Genomic DNA, 23,142 nt, shown 5'->3' on the forward strand with positions numbered 1-23,142 from the left:
TTTTTTTTGTCTGGTGCTTCTACACGGATTCAAATTAGCGCAACACGCCCCGTTTCCTAGCAACAGACGCAATGGCAAAAATTGTGCTTGCTGGTGAAGTTCGACTTTATTTTCTTTTTATTTAAAGCATCTAACTCCATATCCAAACATTTCTGACTTTCTGTGATTTCAACCTCTTTAGGGAGAGCAGACTGCGCACATTATGCGAAAGCGGAGCTGTTGGCAGACACTTTGCATCGATCTCTGCCAAACTTCAGGGTCCACAAGATCTCCATCCTCCCAGATGAATGGAAGGTAAGATAAGAACTGAACAGTTGGACACTCAGAGATGTGGAGTCAAAAATGATAGAAATACAAATGCTGTTTGCTTAAATGACTTCAGTAGATAATCAATTAATTAATTCCTTAAATGCGCAATTAATCGATTAATTAATTGACCAATTAACTGTCTGAAAACGTGAAATTGGAAATTGCGTTCTGAATCAAGAATTGAAATAAATCAAAATGAGTTGAAATAAATCTGCTCAGGTTTTTGAGAATCCCAATCAAATGGACTCTTGAGATCAATGCCAATAAACGGCCCTATGTCATGATGTATCTTCTTATCGGTTTTTATCACCTCTGAAAATGCCACATAAAACCTATTATCTCAAGCAAGAAAGAAGAAATGTCTCATTGCTACTTCATGGAGATATTTTTTTGTGGAACACCAACCTTTATTATTTATTGAGGCCTACAAACCAGTAAGTCAACTTTCTGCAGCTCTGATTGGTCTTTATATTTATTAATCTTTAGAGTACTCTTCCTATACTTATTTGTCTTCCAATTCATGTGACCTCTCTCTGGTTTCCTGTTAGGAATGGCTGGAGGCCACGTGCAAAAGAAATGGCTGGAAGCATGAGGAGTCTCCTTTGATTTGGAGGGAACTGGTGGCCCAAGGAGGGAAGGGGATGCTCCTAGGGGGGTACAGTGACTTCCTAGAGCATTGTCAGGTAGGCATTACATCAGGTTTTCACTCCTTAACGTCTAACGTTAAAACATGCGTTCCAAACATGCCAATATCTTATATCAGTGGTTGTGCAGGACTACTACAGCATCACGTCGGACATGCCCACAGATGTGATGCTGAGTGTCGCGGCAGAGAATCTTGAGACCAAGACGAACCTGATCGTCGAGGAGCAGCATCGTCTGAGTCTTATCAAGCCCCTTCACATATGGATCAGCAGGTGGGTTGGTTGGAAAAAAAAAACTCTAAACCAAAGGAAAAGAGGAATTTATGGGAAGGTCCAATGCAGTTTTCCCAAACCTTTCCAGTGCTCTCAACCCGGCCTGCCACTTCCTGATCCCAAATCTGATCTCTGCTGAGCTGTTCCCCCACGTTTCTGCAATCAGCCTCCACCTATTGGACCTGGGCAGGAATGAGGAGGAATTGCAGCAACTGAGGATGGAGACGGAGGACCTGGCACTACATTTGCTCCATCAGGTATAAGATTTTTAATTTATTTTCTTCCCACTCCCTTCTTTTAACTTCATCATAAGGAAATTAAAGCCATCTGCCATTTTACTATTATTTATTAACAGGTAACCGTTCACGCAGATCTGGAACAGGCCTTCCGAGAAGCAGATGTCATTCTGCTGCTGGATGAGTGTTGGTATGATGGAGCAAAGGATGAGGATGAGGATGAAGAAGAAAAGAAGAAGAGGACTGTGAAGGCAATCTCAGACAGGTATGGGCAGTATGGACAGCTGATCGACGCAAGGGCCAACAGGGAGGTGAAGGTGATTGTGTCTGGCGACTCATTCGTCCACCTGAGATGCTCGCTCCTTTTGGACAGTGCGCGCCGCATCGACAGCCACCAGTTTGTCACCATGGCGACACAGCTGGAGAATGAAGCCAGAGCCGTCATTGCAAATAAGCTGAAAGTGAAGACTTCAGGTAACTTTTATAAACTCTCTCCCTCTCTTTGGTGAAACTGATTTACCTGCTGTACATCCCCACTGCAGTTATGCATGATCACGTTCAATGCAAGATAAATAATTCCTCCCTTTCCTTCCCGAGACGTTGCAAATGTCCTTGTGTGGGGAAACATCAACGGTAGTTTCTACGTTGACCTGCAGAGGGCAAAGGTTTTCAACTATGACGGGGCAATCAAAGGACCGGCTTTCTTCTCACAACCAATCGAAAAGATTCTTTTTGAAAGGTTTGTAAAAAACCAGGGCTGTAAGAAACGATCGGGTCCTTTCTGAAGTTAAAAAAAAAAAAAAATCATATATGTATATAAGTGTACTAGATACCTAGTATATCTAGTACCAGATTCCGGGTTCAAAAGTATAGCTGGTTATTAGTATGCTTTCCACACTGGACTATTATAGGCTTATCTCATTGTGTTTACTTTTCTGCATGCTATTTACTGGTCAGCCCCACCCATCTGGCGCTTTGGCAGGCTAAACAAACAGAACATGATAAGGTCTGGCATTCATCTACCATCAAATTACAAAACTGCCTTACCAAAATGTACCCTGCTGTGACTCAGCTCTGCCCCAGTGTTGATTGCACAATACGTCTGACCCAGCAGTTTGACTGCTCTGATCAGAAGCATCTTGTCCTGGGATATGCCCAAAAAAAGAGAAAAAGCCAGTAATCCTCCTCTCTTCCAGGAAATGGTTGGAAACAGACTTTCAAGACTTGGTACGCTGTCGGCGTGCAGCTGTGGCTTCAAAGACCTGCCGTGCAGCTGCCATGTCGCTCGCCAATGGGATTGTCACTGTTCTAAAAGCTTGGAATGGCATTTGCGGTCCAGATGAGGTCTTCTCTATGGCCGTACTCTGCACAGGTGAAGATGCAGTCAAGCACAATGTGTGACGAAACGTTCAAATTTCAGCTGTGATTTTGACTGATCTAGTTAGAGCTGGAATGTGATTGTTTTTGGCAACTTGTGTAGGGTACTATGATCTCCCAGATGGCATCGTCCTCTCGGTTCCAGTCACCTTCAAGGACGGTAAATGGTCCGTGCTGTTTGATGTGACTGTTGGAGAGAAGTTGAAGGAGAGACTTCATCTTTCTGCAAGTGAACTCATGCAGGTACGTAACATAAACGAGGGATATTGTAGCACACATTTTCATCTTTTTTCAAAATGCCTCTAAAAAAGGGACAAAGCTGTGTTTTTTTTCCCCCCAGGAAAAAGAACTTGGATCATAAAATTGCTGGAATCTTATGAATAAAGACAGTTGATAGGCATTTAAAAATATGTTTTGTCGTAATTTTTCTGTACACCTAAATTAAATCACTTAAAATATAAACAAAGGATAGAAATTGATGCCACATCTCAGGTTTGTTTCAGTTTGTTCTTTTATTCTCTTGCTTTCAACATGTGTTGAGGTGCAGTTTTATTTGACCAGCTTCATGACAATATATCTTTCGCCCCCCCGCTCCGTGAAACTCATCCATAGCCGTTATATTTCTAGATGTAAAAGATCAAACTGAGTACTTTATGGAAAAAGGAGAAATTAGAAAATATATTCCTTTTTTTAAAATTGTACAGTTCAGTAAGTGCCTTTTTTTATAGTTCAAGAAGCAATATTTTGAGCATATAACACACTACTACCATACACAAACTAGTCTGTTAATATCCTTCTCTAAATCTGCTGTGATCACTTGCCACCCATTTCCTTTTAGAGTTGGGCAGTCTCTAAAATTTGGACACATCAAAACTTGTATTCCCCCGGTTGGTAATTAAATATTAAACAAACTGAATTTAATGGGCTCTTTTAACCTGAAAACATTCAAATTTTTTTTCTCACAAATTGTGCAGTACTTTGTCAGCTGACAAGGAGAACTTGAACAGAGTGCTGTTTTTACATGCAGAATATACACGTTCTTTTTAAGCATTTCTACACTATACACAAGGAGGCATTGACTGAAAAAAAAAAGAAAAGTAAGGGTTAGTACAAATACGATGCACTACGACAAATGGACACATACTCTGCAATGCTATATTCAATTTGTACAACCCACCCCTGAGATTTGGATGCTGAGTGGTTTACAAAAGCAAAACTGGCCTCTTTAGACAGTCGAGCATAGTGCTAATTTCTTTTAGGTCATGTCAACAATTTCCCCCAGCAGCGGCCAGTGTCAGCCTGTATAATTTAATGACTTTCCTCCAAAAAAACGGAATAAAAATCTGCTCCAGTAAAATTAACACTTTTGAAATCTCACCTCAAATGTTGATCATGTTAAATACATGCGTGATGCATGGCATGCATGGACTTGTCGCGGCACACAGGAGGTTATTTGGTAAATATACATATCCCAGTGATGACTGTACATGTACAAATAAGCTGTCTCCCAAGAAGCCTGCGTTTCTCAACAAAGACCAAGAATAAATTCATTTACATACGGACCAATTATAGATGAATGTGTGAAATTAAATCCTATTCACAAATATGAGTAAAAACGAGGCATCAATCGTAGAGGAAATTCGGGGAAACATTTCGTTCATCTTGCCACATCAAAGTCACTTATGTGTATGGGTAAAGATCTACTACACGTCAACATCCAACTACGTCAAAAGTTTCCAATTCCAGGCAACAAGTGAAAGACCACTAATGACCGAATGCTTCTGTCCAAATTGGAACCTTAGAGACCTTGCAGGTAAGGATAAAGTGAAGGATAATACTATTATTTTTACTAATGTTAACTCTGGGAATACCAAACTACATTTTCCAACTTGCACGTCCATGGCGTCGTCATTAAAACAATTATACAATCATTATGGGCAACAGAAAGGATTAAATTTACTTTTAACTCTCCCCCCCTCGGCCGAACAATAAAGTTTCATTGACTGGCTGTTAAATTAAAATAATTTATAGCATATATTAATAGTTATATAATCCAACATTTCAACTCTTCATAACACCATCTAGATAAACATCTGCTTCTGAACAAAAACAAGGTGGAGGGTGAGCCAAGGTAGAAAATAAAGGCATCATTATTGTGACATCAGACTGAATGAGGAGAGCAATTTCGCTCCCCAGTGATAAATTTGCTAGCCAATTTATCAAATAAATAGATGATCGAATAAAACCAGACGTAACCAATGACGACAATGACATCTCTTGAACTGTTGACCCAATCCAGCTCACTGATACTATTAGGCCTACAGGCAGAATAACACCACGCAAACACTCTACCGTAAAAGCATTATTGATGATTTCAATATTGATGTGTGTATTTAAGTGTACGGATCAAACGGTGTCTTCGTGAATGCCATCTGATAGTAGCTGATGATCCCGCTAACGTGATGGTCCTGGACTAGAAACGACTCAGGTACCGAGGCACCCTTGTAATGGTGAGCCTATAAAAGTGAAAACGCACCAAGTAATCTCAGCCATCTTTCACACTATAACCGACCAACAGAATTAAACGCCAGACTCTTTGATAAATGTTTTGTATATAGCAGTATGTATGGATATAATGTAGTTCTAACATACAAATGAAAACAAAACAGTTGGAGGTGGGGGCATGGGGAGGCAACGGGGAAGCTATGACTGTGGTTGATGCTGAGGGGATGCAGGTGTCTCTGAAGCTCCTCCCACCACCTGTCTGTCAGAGCTGAGGTCCAGCCCCTCGTCCACCAGCTCCAGTTCACTTTGGTCCAGTAGCTCAAAGTCCTCTTCCTCGGTCGGAACTAGCGTGTCGTCGGGCATCTCGTCTTTCATAATTTCCTCATCCAGGTCCTCGTCAGCTCCCAGCGCCCCTACTGTAGCAATTGTAGTGTTACCAGTGGCATCGGTGGGTTGGGCGGAGGTCTCCAGAGCACCTGGTGGGGTTTCGGTGGGAAGGAACTCAGCCAAGGAGGGCTCCTCGCTGGCCTCACTGGAGCGCAGCAGGGCTGACAGAGTGTTCTGCACCACGGTGGAGATCGCTGTGCTCACTATCTCCTCGCTCAGGGCTTCCAAGGAGCGCTGCGCACCCAGGGCTGCCGCTCCCTCCTTCTCCTCTACCCCTTGCCTCCCTGCTTCCTCACCTGCAGCCGGCATGGGCAACATGCCCCCCTCACCCCCAGGTGGTCGTCCATGTCCGTTGAAGTGCGTGTTCACAAAGTGGAGCGGAGATGCTAGGTGCTGGATGAGGAGGCTGGCGGGGCTCAGTGGTTCTCCCTCTGACTGAGCTCCAGCCTGGGCTCCGTCAGCCTGGCCGGGGCCTCGTAGAGGGAAGTGGAGCAGGTTGTGCTCGATGGACGGAAAATCCTCAACTGAGGGGAACTCGGGGAGATCCCGCATGTATGGCTCCTCTGGGTCACTGTGTAAACTCTGCTGGTCCAGATCTGTGGTCGAGAACAGACATCAAAAAAAAATTCTTACAGGCTGGCCTCACAAGATACTTATTTAGTGTGAGGCTGATGCATTTCTGAGTTGCTGCTCACTCGCATTTTTGTGTTCACATAGGCTGCTGCTGAAGCGCGGCTCCTGCCTGCGCCATCTGTTTACATGGAGTTTGACTTTGCTTATTATCAATAAATATGAAGAGGTGATTTTCCTTTACCCCGCTGAAAGAGTGACAGAAGAAAAAACTGAATTCTCTTCTGTCTGTGTCATATTCTACTGATACAGACATGAAAACTGTACTGAAACGCTTATATGATGTCCATATGGCACTCTACAGGTCGTTTTTAGGTCTGACCATGTGCTAATGCTGTCGAAATATGCTAGTCAGGTAAGAAGGGCGACTCATGCATCCAGTGTGGCCAGTATAACCTGTTAACGTGGTTAGAAGAAGGTAGAAGCAACGCCACACAGCAGCGTTGAACACGCGTTCAGTGTGTCCAGCCTGTAACTCAACTGGCTCAAGTATCTTAACAAAAATAATAAACAAAACATTATACCAACAGCTCCAACGATTCGTAGATTAATCAAAGAAAATTACAAAATTAATTTCCTTATGTTTTTGTAACTGAAGCATGAAAAGGGGAAAAAGAACATCTGCATTCACAGACAAGAACACACTGTTATGAATACCAACTGGCTCCAGAGCGGACTGACCCTGAAAAACGAATTCTGTATGGGCATAACATCAAGTGTGACTGTGATACATGTAATCATTTACCTTCAGACAAGTCAGTGAGCTGAGGAGTGGTGGCTCTGGACACTGAGAACCCTCCACTCTCCAAGATGGACGCCTCCTCGTCCGACAACTCGGAGTCTGTGATGGCCATCGCCAGAGCTGTGGTCTTCACATCCACCTAACACAAAACTGCAGCATTATATCACTGCTAAGACACAAGTGTATCATAATGTTTTTCATAATTTTCTGGGGGTTAAAATAAAGAGAGAAAAGGGCTGAATATATGTGAGACTAGGCATCAAAATTACATTATACAAAACAGGCGTTAACTCACTGCTATGGACTGTGATCTTCAAAGACTGATATTGACAGCAGTAAAGCAGTCTGGTAAATTCTGCTTTATCTTACATTGTGCTCTGCAGGTCCTGATTCATTCCACAGACAAGGCATAGTGACTGAAGACCTGGCACGCCATCAAAACTGCCAATTTTATTCATATAACTTTTTACTACTACAGTTGCACTACTGGAATGTGGCAGTTCTTGAAGTATATTCCTTGAAGCCATTTACTACACCGCACTGAGCACCCCTCCCATTCCAGCTAAAATAATAAAGCCAACGCATGCTTTGCTATCCACTCCACTGCTCCTTCCTCTTCAATACACGCACTCATAAAAGTCTACTTTATGTGTCGGCGTAATCTGGGTTTAGTTTTCAGGTGTGTGTGACCGTACCGTTGGGGCGAAACAGGACAGCTCCTCCTCGCTCTCGCTCTCTGTTTCAGCTCTTGGCTCGTCTCCCTCCTCCATCTCCTTCTTAACCTCTGTTAAAAACACACATACGTGCGTTTAAAACGCCATCCTTGAGAAGGAAATGCATGAGCATTCTCTTGGTAACACTGGCTATTCTTCCTGCATCTTCTTCATGGACGCCAATTCAAAACTCAAGCTTCTTGTGTAACCCTTCCGTCTCTTATGCCAAAGTCCTGGATTAATGTTACAAATAGAAGCATGAATGTGATCTATTGCACACGAGTTAGGGCGATATCTATATCCTGAAGGTGTCACAGTAGCACTCACTCCTCTTGTCATGCTTGCGGTGCTCGGTGTCCCCCTTCATGCTGTAGTCCAGTTTCATGAGGATTGGCTCCAAGCCCGTGTACATCCTCTGGATCAGTTCATGGTACACCACCAGCGGCCACAGCAGCACGCTCAGGACTGAACAGGTGCACAAACAAAAAATTGACCACTTTACACTGCCTTGCTTCTTCACAGGTGAAAAAGCAAGATGTTGCAAATGTACACAGAATCTATGCGATCTATAGAAGAGGTATGAGGAAATAGGGTTCAACAGGTGACGTAAAAAAAAAATCCGCCTGCTACAAAATATTACAATCCAAGCATGACCAATTAGCTAGACAATAAGATGTAATTACACCATTGACTGCTATCACGACCTGTAATCACACACTGTTTGTCATGACATGCACACAACGCATTGTTTTTTTTGTTTTTTTTAAATGTCATTTAAATATCATTATGTAAGTGACTCACCTATGATATAGGAGATCATGATTCCTGGTACGTAATGTCCCACCACGGCAAGTACAAAACAGCCACTGCACATCATCACACAGAACTGGGAAACAGAGCGAGTAAGCAAAATTAGCCGATTACACCTTCAAGCTGCAAATGAAAACAAGTGGTATGTATGCAGGTGTGTGATCAGTTCTTTCAGCTGCAGTACCACTGACTAGGAAGCTAATCAGAAAATGAAACTTCAAATTAAATTTAACAATTACCTGGAGCAAATGGGTCTTATGCTTAAAATGCTTTATGCGTGGCTAACTGAATGCATGGCGGTCCCCATGGAAAAAAACACAACCCGATACATTCAGTTTGTGCTGCTGTAGTTACACTGCGTAATGCTTTTCATCAGCTGGGAGTCTGTACCCGCTCAGGTTGTAGTGCAGCAAAAGTTACTGTGTAGATCTAGAAGCTTAAAAGAAACACCTTCAAGAGACTGAAAACTCTGGCTTTAGACGCCACATACCTCACTAACCCATTAATCCTCCTTCGTAGTACAACCCTAAAGCACAAGGCAGATTATAAATAAAGACACCAGATAGTCCATGCTGAATAAACCCATGCTTTACAGAGTTACACTTAAGAGAGCAAGGGATCAGATATCTGAATGGCGCACAAACACGCTCTTAAAGATCTTCATTCAGTGTCGGCCGCATTTGTTAATTGACTTGTTCTTTATCTCCTCTAGATTTAACAATGAATTTACAAGTGCACTCTAACCAAGAATACAAATATTTGGGGTGTCTGAATTACTGTTCAACTGTTCAATGACATTTTCTGGATTTTTTTTCCATTGACCAGATTTGACATCAAAACACAAGCAGCTCGATGTTAATTGTTTAAATGAACTGTTAAAAAGGTATGTTCCATTCTCAGTATGTATGCTGTTGAGTTACCAAATAATTGCCAGAAGATAGTTGCTTGGTACTATAGCTTGCACGAATCAATTGACACCAAGCCATGGAAGCAGTGATGAATGCAGTCACAATGGAATCGCCTCCATATGCAGAAAAGTGTCCGTTGTCTTTTCTGATAATTCATAAATGCATATACAAGCAGGATATTTGTTTTTTATATGTGCAATCACAGATATTGCTACACCTTCTTTCAAAATAATTTAGTTGCAAATGTCCGGATTCGGAAAACCCTCGGGGCAGAGGTGTGACTTCCAGATGTGAGGGCAGCTCTGTGTAGGAGTGTGTGTTCAGTTGCATGCCATGCTTCTTGCCTGACTTTCAACAAAATCAAGTTTGCTCTGACCCTCTTTCTCTCACGTAGAGTTTAATTTTACGGCTGCGCTGGCTGCCTGCTCCAACCGCCATGAAAAACCCTCATCCTTCATTATCAATGTATTTACTTTTTAGAGAAATTCTAGTAGTCTGGAAGCACATATTTTCCATTTTTCCTTCCTTCCATGCTAACCCAGACCTGGAAATCACTAAAAACAAATTCCACACTCGTCCATACTGCATAGGAGCCCTGCTGTTAATAATTCTTGTACATGTACACATTTCCTTGTGTTTCAATGCGACGAGTCAAAGCGCTGTACCTTGCCATGGTTTTGATGTTTGTACTGCAGCATCTCCTGCAGGTACAGACAGCATGTCAGGTAGCTCTCAGCCAGGTGGTGGCTGAGCTCAGGAATGCTGAGCAGACGCTGCTCCGTGCTCATTGTTTCGCTGTATGCAAAAAAAAACCCAAACACACACACACACACACACAAACAAACAGGCAAAAAGAGTTACAGAATTAGGACTTGTAAAGAACGGAAATCTGTATTTAAAAGTGCATCAGACTGCACTTAAAAGGATTGCAGGCGGATTCTGTGGTCATGTAATGACAGTGGAGTGAGGAAGACACACACAGATGAACACAAATACAACAGATCAAACTTGAGTGGAAGCCTGCAGTTAGTTCTGACGACACTGTGTGACGTGTGCAAGAGGGTGCCATTGACACAAAGACAGGATGAATTGAACAGATGCTCTTATTTTGAATTGCTACAGGATATGAAGACACAAGAAAAAAATGACACTGCTTTAACGACATAACAGGTAATCTTGTTTATCATGTACACACTACACACCTTTCTACGGGGTGAGCATCTGCATGTTGAACTGCAATGGGAGAAGAACAACAATTAGCAGCACATCATGAAGCATTTTTTTTTTTAAATAAACAAATGAAATTACAAGGTTTCATTAACATAGGACCCCAAGGGGCAAAATGGTTGTATTACACATTTTGCTTTAAAAAAGTTTGTGCAAGCAAAGTGTATTTTGCCACATCTGATACAGTGGATATAATACAGTGTGTTATAATAGATGTTTATAGCATAATCAAGATAATGTAAGATCTCTGAGTTTCTCTGAGTTTTCATTTTAGGGTGAGCTTTTCCTTTAACAGCAACGGGGTACTGGCACATTAGTGTGATAAGTGTCAACAAGGCAATATCCCCCCCCCCCACACACACACACTACCAGGATGGCGTTTTTGCAAGTTAAATGAAGTATTTAAGCAGACAAACATGCTGTGTAAACAGCGACATAGTCATAGCAGGCTTTTCCATCCTACAAAATTGGCATTTTTACTTATAGAGTCTTTAGTTTGCTCAGCGACAGTGTACTGTTTCTTGTGTGACAAAGCCTGAAGACAAGATCCAAACAAACACAAGTGCCTGGGCTTACCAGTAATGATGGGCAACTTGGGCTTCCATCTTTCCAGTAGCATAAGTCCCAGCAGGGACACACTCAACATGAACAGAGGCCGCAGGGAGGTGGATGACAGGAGCCTGTGGAGACAGTTGGCTCGTGATCAACATATAAACACGCGATAGAACAAACATATGATGTCACCAAACTCACTTCCACACAAGACTCAATGAACACCTCTACAAGGCACCTGTGTTTACTGACAGCTGGTTCACAAGGCCTGGGCCAGTCAGCATGACATGAGTGTTTGTTGGGATTAAGCTGACCTGACGCTAACAAGTGGAACATGTCACGATAGCTCCGGCTGTCCATACAGTCGGCGCATTAATGTTTTCCCAAACAGAGTTTAACACATGACGCCATATTTGTCGCGCTGACAATGAAGTGTTGACTTGCTGACAAGCTGCGTTAGCATCGAGCTAAAGACGTGGGATTAGCTAACTTATCCTGACATTCACTGGTAATAGCCTCGCCGACGTTAGCCGGCTCGCTAATGGTGTTCAATGCAACCTTTATCGAGCTGTCGACAAGGCGGAAAGAAAGAAAAAACGTGATTCGACGTTTACCAGAATAAAGTGTTGAGTGTCAGGGCGACAGAGATGCTGTACAACGGCCTCTCCCAGACCAGCAGCCTCTGCACCCACAGCAGCAGGGGCTCATACTGCGATAGCCAGCCCTGAAGACGCTCACGCAGCCGGACGAGCTCCGGGTTTAAGTCCCCGCAGGCCTGCTCCGAGGTTCCTGCCGGGAACAGAGACTCCAGGCCGACCGAAGACGAGGTAACCGAGGGGCGTCTTCTGGCCTCCTCTCCGCTCGCCATGTTTCCCCCACTTTGTTATGTTGTTTTGGCTATCACGGGGTATATGGAAAGACCAGCGTCAAGCGTGACGGACTTTTAAACAACGCAAACTTCCGGTTGCGACTCTCAAAATAAAACCGATTCCGTTCAGCTCAAGCACACAAAAAAGAAAAAGGTGATGAGAGATTTATTTGGTGAATGGTTGTATACGTTTCTGGAACTGAAATGGCAAATGATGGAGCCGCAAATGTAAAACCAAAATGTTCAAAAAGATTAGAATTGCTCTTATGTTGTTGTTTGGTGATAGATATGTCCATATTTGGCATTCGGGTACACGTTGTCATGGTTAATCAAGCTTATGTCCTCTTTTACAAACAAGTTGATATTATGTAAAGATTTAGATTACAAATGATTTAATTTGAATAAAATATAACAAATATATATATTATTTATAATCTGACTCTACTCTGAAGGCGATACAATTTCCGGCCTTATTCTTAATAATTTCTGGAAACTTGATGTACCAATGACACAGATGGGCGGACGGATCTCGAGGCCCGTCACGGATGAGGGAAAAAAAAAATATAGTCACGTGTTTCCTTGTTTACTGTATAGAGAGAATGGGGCGGAAGCCCAAGTGCGCCACCGTGTGGCTGAGGAAACTGCTGCATGCATGAGATGTTGCATAAAACACTTGAGACTTAAAAGTTAAAGCTCTCTCCAACATGTTTAACCTCCCTTTACCAGCAACTGACATTACTGATCATTTATATGTTATACATTTTGATGTGTTGTTTGTTTTTTTGTTCTTATTTTGTAATCTCCTCTATATAAAAATTCATAAAGGTGCAGTTCATCTCTAAATCAAAAGCACACATTCCTCCTCTTACCTGCGGTGCTAATTATTCATCAAGAATTTTAGTTTTGGGTTGCCCACTTTGGGTAGATATCAGCTGTAGATATGTGTGCCTTACCTCAACTACAATGCAACAAGATGGCACATGCCAAAAAAAAAAATAAAAAAATAACCAAAACAAACAAAAAAACAAAAAAACATAAAAGGAATGTATTTTTCCATGAATCATAAGCTGGTTAATCAAGATAAACTACAGACCTTGCTGTGAGCAGTTTCATGCGGGAACTATTTTCTTTACATATCATCGACATGGATCTGATCATGGGTGAGATGCTAGCTATGGTCACCAGCACAAGCCTCTTGTCCATGAATAGATGCATAAAAAGACATACGTTCCCACATGGTCAGTGGATTATCTTGAGTAACTGTCATCCCTTCTGGAAAGAAACCTTGCTGTTGAGTTATTTTAAAGGTATTTATTTGGCACTTTGAGCACCACAATAGACATCTAGTTGATTTTATTCTAAAAAAAATTGATTGATTGATTTTAGGGTGAACTTTCCCTTTAAGCCATAGTCCACATTCTGTATTTCTCCAGAAACTGTACACTGAGCAGACCGGCAAGCTTTCATACAAATGTTTAATACAGACATAAACAGTATTAAGAAAACATATATTGATCAATTTGATCAAAGGTAGCCAATATGGACATTGTGCTGGAGACCTTTTAAAGAGTCATTACAGTATCATGGTCAGCTCACTGTCCATTATTGTGACCCGAACACAGCACATAGATCAGAGAAGACATTTTATACGGCAGCACAGCCAGTGAACTGTTATTCCTGTCTGATCTCTCACTTCACTGGCAGGTTGATTTCTGAAAGGCATAAACAGAAGATACTTAGCAACTATGACGAGCATCATCGAAAAAAAAAAAAAAAATGAAGCCAAGCAGCACATGCGTGCCTGTGGGTTTGTGCACTGGGTTCAGTCGCTTTCACGCAAGAGTGGAGCAACGTGAAAGCAGCGCACGGTTTCGTATTGCACATTCACAAAAGAACAGGTGAGGTTACAGGAATCGTTCGCCCACAAGTAAAAATCCAGTCATCATCGAATCACCCGTGCCAGCGGAAGGTCGGGTGATGTTTTGTGGCCCACAGGACATTTCCTGGAGCTTCACAGCAAAACAGCATTCTCCAAAACAACTGAAGTAAAACAACATTTCTTTAAATTAATTCAGGATTCTCTGAGCTTTTTTTTGGCTTTGGGAGCCCGGAGAGCAAAAATTGGTTTAATAAGACGTTATGTTGTACACCCTTGTTTACAAGGCAAAATCTGCTAAGCTAAAAGCGTTAACGTACACACCATCTGCTCAAATCAACTTGGGATCTTGGGGCTTCCAGCGACTTGAATTATGCCAAACATGCTGTATTTTTTGGTTGGTAATTTGCACTTTTATTCATGTCCCCATTCACTTGCGGAGTTTTTGGGAAAATGCTGGAACAATGTTGTGCTGTGAAGCTGCTGCGAAGCCAAACTTTCCATCGGCATTGCGGCTGATTGGATAATGAGTGAATTTTCAATTCTGGGAAAACCCTTCCCTTAAGCCCTCTGGGTGCTGGTAACCAGTTAACAGCTTGGGTTGTTGCGGGGGAGATGGGGACAAGCTGGGGATGCAAAGAGGCTCCAGGGCCTACCTGGCTGGATACATGACCAGGACTCAAGCCTACACAGGCGGTAAAGGAGGGAAGGGGAACCCTCCGTCCCCTTGGTGCTAGGACAAAAGGGCATCAATACCTGCCGGGGTTAAGACCATGGCCTGCAGCAGGTCGGACAGAGAGATGATGCCCTTCACCACGTCAGCCCTGTCCACCAGGACCAGCCGATGGACCTGGGATAAGCCGGAAAAGTGACAAGGAAAGAATGCTCACTTCTTATTCCCTGATACATTCAGTAACTCTTTGGAAGAAAATATCTACCTCAGCTTTGACAATGCGGTCTATGATAGTTTCCAAGGTTTCGTCAGGGTAGCACTTGATTACCCCTTCGACGTAACACGTGCGCCGGCGGACGGCTTCCTGCATGGTCATGTCCAGATTGTTGTAAGTCTTCTGGGCCGCTAGATTCTGCCGCAGAGCAAACAACAAGACAGTTGCCTCAGTTTCCGAGCATGTGCCGGCAAGCAGCGCTGCTATGTGCAAGGATAACAAAATGCAGGGGTGATACACAGTGTGCAGATAGAACCCGGGTCCCACAAAGAAGCATTAAGACGTCAGATTTCTTGAGCGAAACCATGTTTCTCTTGACTACTTACAATCACATCGAATCTTGAGTAGAGCGACACCACTTTGCCTGCAAAAAAGAAATTGTAGGATGCTGTAATATCTGTTTCAACAACTAAAATGTGAACATTTTCTGGTTTATTTACCCCTGTATTATAGCAAAACTGAATATCGTATTGGTTTGAGGACAAAACAGTACATCTGAGGGAACATTTTTCTCTCTTTTTCATGCTACAAATGGACGAGCAGCTTAGTCGACAATGCAAATAATCCTTTGCCGCAGCCCTTGTACCTTGGTCGTCCACCACAGGCAAGGCTGACACCCGCCTCTCCACAAATATGGAGAGGGCGTCGTAGAGCGTCGCCGTTTGCCGAACGGTGGCGATGTTCCTGAACGTTCCGATCCCCAGCTCCTGGATCTGCTTCCCGAGGAACGTGGGCTTGGGCACTTTCTTCCCCTGAAAAACACACAAACACCAAAGCAGAGGAACACTGATGCCACGGTCCCCCTTTTTTTTTTAAAGACGTCAGGTTAAATGAATTAAACCACATCCGAGTCAAAAGCTCGCTCACAAATATGTGGAGGAACTTGAGGATCCTTTTGTGGGTCAGGATGTGCAAGACATTCCCCGACTGCGGATCGATGACTGGCAGCCTGTGGATCTTGTGCTTGAGCAAGGAGTAGATGGCATCAAAGAGGCTGCGAGGGAGACAAAACAAAGAGAATTCTCACTGCTGTGGCAGGCTGGACGGGTTAAGTGGAATGTAAAGAGAGATAAAAGTGCCATTGAAGATCTCATCGGAGCGCGACGCGTTGCACCCACCTCGCCTCTGGAGAGATACTAATGAGGAAGTGATTGGAGCACTGTAAGTAGACATCTAGATAGAGGAAGAGAGAGAGAGAAGTGCTCTAATGGTAATCCACAGAGGTGAGTGCGAGGAGAGTAAATATCGTGCATCTGTATTGCTCGTTTACTTTGAAATGAGTCACCTCTCCATGTCTCGATCTTGTGGCACTCCAGCTCGTACATCTGAACCTTTTAAGAGGGGAAATGTCAAGTTGGGGCGATAATTTCAGCAGAAGGAAAGATCAAGTCAATTACGTAAATATCAACGCATGCACTAAGTGTGTTCGCGCTCACCATAGGGGACTTGTAATAGCAGTGGAGGATGTTGATGAAATCTGTGATCGTCAGCATACCTGCGGAAGAGAAAAAGATTTACACTCCCGTCATCGCGCTCCAACGGTGGCCCCATGTGTTTGTTGAGGACAGAAACTGCCAAAGTTAAAATCGAGCCAAAATGGCACTTGGTAGAGCGCATACCTCCGCCGAGGCCCCACAAGTCCCATTTAGTTCAATCGAGTCTAATCTGACATCAAATCCAGCATATTTAAATCTGCTAGACCCAGGTTTGTTGACATCCGTGCCTTGTATCTTGAGAAATTAACAACGTCCTATCTTGTGATGTTAAACAGAGGAAGCCAAAATTCCCAGGAACTGCCCAGTCCCTTTATCTGGATTGGCACAGGAAATCAAACAAAAATACCAATAAAAGTCTCAATCCATAAATCCATGGCTGCCTACATTTTTCCATTTATTTCTAATATTGCTATTAATCACTGGAGACATTTATTCATTTTGACTTTGGCAGTTTAAGTCCTCCGTGTATGTCACCCTTTAATCGCTCGCCTTACCCACAAACCTCTGCAGCTTGCTGTCCCATAAAGGCGCCGCCCTCAGGCCGTTTGCCACCAGTGCAAAAAAGGCTTTCTTCACCTTTTCGGGAAGTCATAAATCCACACGGAGTGAGGGGTTTATTCACACACACTCAACTTTTATATTTTCAATACAAGATACGGGAAGTGTGTAAAGTCTTACTTGTAATGTGGTATCAAATATGACCAGTTTACAGCTGGTTGGAATGGCTTCGTAGCAGCAGTGGCTTTTCATGAAATTCATGTAGACGGTGTCGTCAGCCTCTGTGAGAAAGCACATGTTGTTGTTATCATCATTATTACTATTATTTTCTGCTACTTTGTATATCTAATCCGCTACATTTCAGAGGAAGTAATACAAAAACAAATTGATCCAAAAAGCATGAACATAATGGACGTGTGGATGTAACTGGCTAAATCAGGAAGAGCTTAACACACAGATAAACAGACACACACTCAAACTGCTCTCAAACTGTAGTGGTAGCATACACTAATATAATATACTGGATATTATTCTGACAGGGGATACCCTTTAATAATAAATTGGATATTTATTTTAATACCTTACTTGTAAATTGATATCACAGAGCATTTCCACAGAGCATAATGATTGCTTTGGCTTGTTATTAAAATCTGCGTCTACATGTGTTCATACAGCCCGGGTGTTTCCAAAGACAGTCCATAACACACACACACACACACACACACACACACACACACACACGCCACTTTCTGTAACCGTACCTTGTTTCTGCTTTTCCTGCTTCTTTACTGGGAATGACACCTGAAACACAGCGAGGCATGACATTGTCACAATAATTTCAAAATCTACAAGATGAATCACCTCCACTGCATAGGTGACACTTTAAAGTCATCTCAGTTTCCCCCCCTGCTTATAAATTCATCCTGAGGGAGCATATCACCTGTGAGAGAGGCTCCATGATTCTCCTGTGTGTCCATGAAAAAGTCGGTTTGCAGAGCAGCAAACTCGAACTCTTGGCGACTCCTGCGCGGTTTGTTACCCTTTCCTACAAAGCAGCCGGGGCTATATTAGGATCTCTCCAGCGGTATGCGGCGGGGAGGGGTGGAGGAGGCTGGCGCAGGGCCCAGGGGGGAGGGGACACGGCCACATTCTGCCAAAACCCGGACGCCTGCTTCCCGTCTCTGTAACACAACAACCATCATCGCAAAACCATCATCGCAATGCATTCATGGATGTTTAAAAGGGAATGCGTCGGCTTTTGTGATGCATTCCCAATCTGTTACTGTCTCTGCTGATCACCTTCAGTTGCCACTATTTATTGGCTGCAGGACACAAAGTGGACTTTGTCATAAACCTTAAAAAGGTTAAAAATCTGGGCTATATGATTTGCAAAGAACATGAATGAAGAGGGACCAGTTTTTCTCCCGCCGTGTCAAACTCTTGGTCTATATGGAGTAAATGTCAAGGGTACATACAGTCGAGGCTTTTACGAGAGGCTGCACATACAAAGCATAGCATTTGCTGTTAACTTCTGACCGCAGTGCGTTTTAAATTGATGTAGTCGACGCAGACAATGACAAACAAAACGTCCAAAACAAATGCATTCTTTATTTGCTCCTTTTTCTACAGATTTGCATTTTCATTTTTTCTTTTTTTACACCATGTACAAAAATTTAAGGACTTCGTGCTTCAAAGTGTATCAAATTCAAAACGCTCAGAGCAATTTGTCAAAGGTTCAATTTACAAAGCAAAACGTCCCTGGGAGCGTGTGTACGTACAAAGTCATCCGGTCTTTACATTTTCCTCTGGTGACTTAATGCAGTAATGATGGAGTGAAAAAGTCCTGTAGCAAATGGAGGTGGAGCCAGGTGTGCAAATTCCAGACAGAGAAAACACTGCAGCTTTTGACATGTTACAAGTTATCTTTAAAAAACAGAATGAGCCCCCAGGAACACATCTTTTGTTTACACAGTCCTTCTTCCCCTTGGAGAAACTTCCAGATTAATCTCTTAGATTTGGCTACACGTTACCCTGTTACAGAAGTGGCTTTAGGATTATGTGACATCCCACATAAAAACAAAAACGATGAATGCAGATTGTGAAAACGAAGGAGCTATTAAAAAGGAGTTTCCTTTTTTTTCCATTTCTGTGTGGTTGCTAACAGTTACACTGAGGTATGGAGATGCTATCTGCAGGTTTACAAGGACAGGAAACAGTAACAAATCTGGTGTACAGAATCAGTGCTTGCGGCTCGCGTGTGACCGATGTAAAGCTCCTTGTTCAGAAAAGAAAAACACATGGTAACAGTGAGCAAAATGTGTTAAAGCCAAAAATGTAGCAGGCGTAGTCAACCGACTTAGTTCAGTCCTCTCAGCGTCCCATCGTAAAGAAAAACTTGCTGTGAAACTCTCGGCGTTCAGATATGTTGCGAAACTTCCACACACACTTTCATCAACCTGCTGAGCAGCAAACCGGCTTTAATGTAATAACTCAACACGCTCAACATGAAGGCCCTTCATCAACTACCACAGGTCTGATAATGTTAACGAAACAATTTGGTTTGCAGCCAAAAGAAAAAATTAAATAAAAAGAGAAACAAATCACATTTCTCGTTTTCCTAATCCCTTCAGTTCTTCCCTCAGCAGCCAAAACAAAGCAGGGCGTTTAACTGTGCACTATGGCGTTGCAATTATGGCAAATGTATTCTGCATGACTATAAGTGAATTTCCACCCTGTGGATCAAACTCTCACCCTGTCAAAATGTGCCTGGTAACTCTTGGCTTTGCGCCTGTATTCTAGATGTGGATAAGTTAAAAAAACAGGACACAAAGCAGCTGATGAGTGATGAAATCAACGCTGGTTTAACTTCAAGAGTCCAGAGCTACAGGCTGACAGCAGGGGAGAGGTCTGCAGTCTCTAGCCTGGCATGAGCAGAGCTTGGGCTTTGTCGACAGGTAATATAGACTTTGGATGGCAGGGTCCAAGCTGTACAGGGGGGAACACCCCCAGGCGAGAGTTCAGACTTGGTTCGGCCCCTCCAAGGAGGCTGGAGGCCAGCCACGGTGCGTGACGCTGGTGGTTGTCAAGAGGACCTTGACGGCCAAGTGCTGAGGTGTTTCTAAGCCCACACTGAAGAGGAGGGAGGGTTGCGAGGCAGCCAGGACAGAGGAAGGAGGCGGGAGACCAAGTTTGGGGAGCTTCCATGTCGGTATGAGTTTCAGGATGCGTGTGACCCATCGAGGCGAGGAGGGAGCCCCAGAGACACAACAGCGACGTCTGCGAGGAAGACGACGGAGGGCTTTGCGTGTGCTGGTGGTCCATTTCAAGTTCTCCGGTCTGGCGGTTCAGACTCTCATTGGCCAGAAGGCAACAGGGGACGTGCTGGGCTTCAGACGGGGAGGCAGAGTTGAGGTCGGAGGTCTGGATGCGGGCCGGGCTAATCTCTGGTTGAGGCGGGAGCAGGGACTGGCCGCTTCTGGAGAGGCTGAGCTGGTGCAGCACAGCGCTGGTGGCAATGAGACCAGCCACACTGGTCAGATAGACGAGCCCGAGCATACAGGATACCTGAAAACAGAACAAGGTTGAATCTGATTATCGATGCCAACATTTGTTTGCAGCAGAGCCCTTAAAACATTTGCGTGGTTTTCAACTACACACAATTAAGAAAACCTATACCTGTAGCATCCCGAGCACATAAATATCCCCTCACATTCTTCTCACCTTAGTAAAGTGCTGGCAGATGGCTGTGAGAACTTGACTCCATGCCGATTGCTCAAGTAGAACACAGAGGTCAGTGTAGGTGAACCAGCCGCGCTTCATCCCCTGCCGCTCTGCGATGCTGCGAAAGGTGGAATCACAAAAATCACGTCAACTGGTTACGCAACCGCAGTGCTGATAAAAGTACCCAGCCTTATTTCAGCATAATGTTAAGTTCAACGTAGCTGAGCACCTACCTGGTTTCCAGGTGACTTAGTATGTCAAATAAGTCATTTGGCTCCGTGAAGAGGCTCCACTCCTAAAAAGACACGACATACTGGTTAGAGCAGAGGCTGTGAGGCAAACACACACGTGAACACACGCCCTGCAAAAAAACATGCACACGCTTACAATGGCATTCAAGAAGTTCATCTCCAGGTTATTGACAGTCTTGACGTCCAGCTTCCCGGCCGCTCCCCACTCATCGTTGAAAACCTCTTCTTCCTCTCCTTCATCATACAGGTACTTGCTGGCAACCATCTAATTAGATGTGAAAGATGAGAGAGACGTCACTAATCTCCACAATTACAAAAACAAATCTGCAATACAGGGCGCCCAAAAAATAACAAAACTAGTATGGACATCCGTTCTTTAATGAGTAGAGAACATGCAAGAAATAACACCAACACATTTAGGAGGACCTTTTGAACCAAACACACATACCATGGAGATCAGGAAGAGGTCAGAGGAGGAGATCTTTTGTAGGTATTCAGGGTTTCTGTGTCGGAGCCTTTCTATGTAAACTAGAGCCAGCATCATGGCACACGGAGAGATGCAGGCCTCCCTGAGGACAGAAACAGGTTTGTTTGAAAGTGTTATGACCGGTGGTGCTTTGTTTTGATCCGTGCATGCACAGTGCGCAGTACAAACCTGGACACGTGAGCAGCATACTTCTTCTGAAGCTTTCGGATCGGGCTCGGGGCAGACTTCTGGAAGATCTCGACAGCAATATCTGGAAAAGGCGAAGGAGTCAAAAAGACAAAAGTGAACTCAAGTGATTATCTATTTCAGTTGTACATTTAACGTGTTTGTGACAAGCTGTCCAAAAACTTCTCCTTTTCTGACACTGACTGGCAGCAAGTCAGAAAGAAGGGCAAGGACATCCAGTGTCTCATTAAAGAGCATCAGAGAGGAGCTCAGTTCATGCTACTATTTAACTAACCTAGTTTAAAAGCTAAACTTTAACTCACCTGTAACAGGGCAAGAGAGGGCATCTAAAGAAACGTCTTTGTCCAGGCCATAGTACAGTCGCTTTCTCACTCGTTCGGTCAACTTCTGGTGTGCAGGAAGAAACTGTAAAAAAAAAACCAAAACAACATTAGCTACCTGATTAGCTGCAGCATTAGGGAACTAAGCTAGGTCAAGTCAGTTGGGAAGCATTAGCCAACCGAGCTGCTTAACGGCGGCTGAGACGATGACGTTACCTACAAAGCAGCATGCTCAGCACTAACTTTAACATGCATATTTCTAAATGCGTCTATCAACACTTGTCACCGGAGTTTATCATTTAAAGCAGCCCTAACCCATACACTGTACTTCCCAACTATAGCTAGGCCAACGTTATGCCCGTGGCTGGTGAACGACGAAGTGAATGTAGCTAACAGTTTAGCTAACAAACTACAAGCATCAGCTATTTAAGTGAGTTAATAACGGTTTTTATTTTTCCCCTATCTGAAATTTTTAAACGCCACATTGTTTAACTTGAGTTATAACACTTATCAATGTCACGTTCACTTCGCCAACAGCAGACCGTGGCTCGGTAGCGTCCTGGGACATCATGTTCAAATAAGGGACTCGCTAGCTGACAGTGCTAAACACAGCTACTTAGCTAACCCTATGCGCCTAGCGTTAGCTCCCGTATTGTGTGGCCTTAACTCGAGGACGTACCGTAAACTCCTGGAAGTCCGAAAACCGAAAGGTCTTCTCGTTAAATAACGCATCGAAATCCATATTTTCTATAGATTCAACATAAGTCAACCGTGTGTTGAAAGAGCGACTGTCTGGCCTGGCAGCCCCGCCTGGCTAAGTAGAGCTCAGCTAAACAACACGCCCTGACGGCGACTGTCAGTCAGCTGTTTGCCTCGTTTTTTTCCTCTCCAGACCAGCACAGATGGTGGGGCCGGGAGAGGGCGCGCTGAGGAGCTGTTACACAACAGTTGTAAACTCCCATCGGCCAAAAGGAGCCAGTTATTTTTATCTTACTGATGGTGTCTATCAATGGAAACTAGCTGTACTACACGGATGCATGCTTTAATAATAATTAAATTAAATAATTCTAGGCTGGTGTGATCAACGCCTGCTGATGCAAAACTTTGTATAACTGGAATAATCTGTGAGCTGTGGATGCTATACATTTACTACTATCTTAACATGATCTATCAAAACTGG

The 23,142-nt window shown here is 43.5% G+C and overlaps 4 protein-coding genes across 8 annotated transcripts; 1 reads left to right on the forward strand and 3 right to left on the reverse strand.

Annotated features, from left to right (window-relative positions):
- The first annotated feature begins 17 nt into the window (after positions 1-17).
- On the forward strand, positions 18-3,592 carry mdh1b (malate dehydrogenase 1B, NAD (soluble)). 2 transcript variants are annotated; one of them, XM_037091440.1, is made up of 11 exons: positions 18-93; positions 182-294; positions 858-992; positions 1,084-1,226; positions 1,315-1,483; positions 1,582-1,727; positions 1,836-1,936; positions 2,060-2,201; positions 2,659-2,834; positions 2,943-3,082; positions 3,180-3,592. In XM_037091440.1, the coding sequence occupies exons 1-11, from the start codon at positions 72-74 to the stop codon at positions 3,198-3,200; spliced, it is 1,308 nt and encodes a 435-aa protein (XP_036947335.1). In that variant the 5' UTR covers positions 18-71; the 3' UTR covers positions 3,201-3,592. The 2 variants fall into 2 exon arrangements, with proteins under 2 accessions (XP_036947335.1, XP_036947334.1); XM_037091439.1 differs by having other exon boundaries at positions 1,582-1,936.
- On the reverse strand, positions 3,333-12,181 carry retreg2 (reticulophagy regulator family member 2). Its single transcript, XM_037091438.1, has 9 exons — positions 11,928-12,181; positions 11,338-11,441; positions 10,737-10,767; positions 10,200-10,329; positions 8,618-8,702; positions 8,144-8,281; positions 7,799-7,887; positions 7,107-7,242; positions 3,333-6,327 (listed from the first exon to the last, which is right to left on the reverse strand). Exons 1-9 carry the CDS (start codon positions 12,179-12,181, stop codon positions 5,543-5,545), a joined length of 1,752 nt encoding a protein of 583 aa, XP_036947333.1. The 3' UTR covers positions 3,333-5,542.
- A 1,466-nt stretch (positions 12,182-13,647) lies between these two features.
- prkag3a (protein kinase, AMP-activated, gamma 3a non-catalytic subunit) lies at positions 13,648-18,221 on the reverse strand. Of its 4 annotated transcripts, none has more exons than XM_037090925.1 (13): positions 17,939-18,221; positions 17,760-17,799; positions 17,179-17,279; positions 16,995-17,076; positions 16,441-16,499; positions 16,275-16,335; positions 16,123-16,177; positions 15,872-15,998; positions 15,591-15,756; positions 15,331-15,368; positions 14,996-15,142; positions 14,814-14,907; positions 13,648-13,893 (listed from the first exon to the last, which is right to left on the reverse strand). In XM_037090925.1, the coding sequence occupies exons 1-13, from the start codon at positions 17,954-17,956 to the stop codon at positions 13,871-13,873; spliced, it is 1,011 nt and encodes a 336-aa protein (XP_036946820.1). In that variant the 5' UTR covers positions 17,957-18,221; the 3' UTR covers positions 13,648-13,870. The 4 variants fall into 4 exon arrangements, with proteins under 4 accessions (XP_036946820.1, XP_036946821.1, XP_036946818.1 ...); XM_037090926.1 differs by having other exon boundaries at positions 14,714-14,907; positions 16,290-16,335; positions 17,939-18,219; XM_037090923.1 differs by having other exon boundaries at positions 14,714-14,907; positions 17,939-18,219.
- A 365-nt stretch (positions 18,222-18,586) lies between these two features.
- On the reverse strand, positions 18,587-22,889 carry cnppd1 (cyclin Pas1/PHO80 domain containing 1). The gene is made up of 8 exons (XM_037090922.1): positions 22,642-22,889; positions 21,945-22,047; positions 21,625-21,706; positions 21,418-21,538; positions 21,106-21,234; positions 20,952-21,013; positions 20,719-20,836; positions 18,587-20,562 (listed from the first exon to the last, which is right to left on the reverse strand). The coding sequence occupies exons 1-8, from the start codon at positions 22,702-22,704 to the stop codon at positions 19,915-19,917; spliced, it is 1,326 nt and encodes a 441-aa protein (XP_036946817.1). The 5' UTR covers positions 22,705-22,889; the 3' UTR covers positions 18,587-19,914.
- Between the last annotated feature and the right edge of the window lie 253 nt (positions 22,890-23,142).

The sequence above is a fragment of the Acanthopagrus latus genome, chromosome 24, assembly GCF_904848185.1.
Source record: "Acanthopagrus latus isolate v.2019 chromosome 24, fAcaLat1.1, whole genome shotgun sequence".
Classification (NCBI taxonomy): domain Eukaryota; kingdom Metazoa; phylum Chordata; class Actinopteri; order Spariformes; family Sparidae; genus Acanthopagrus; species Acanthopagrus latus.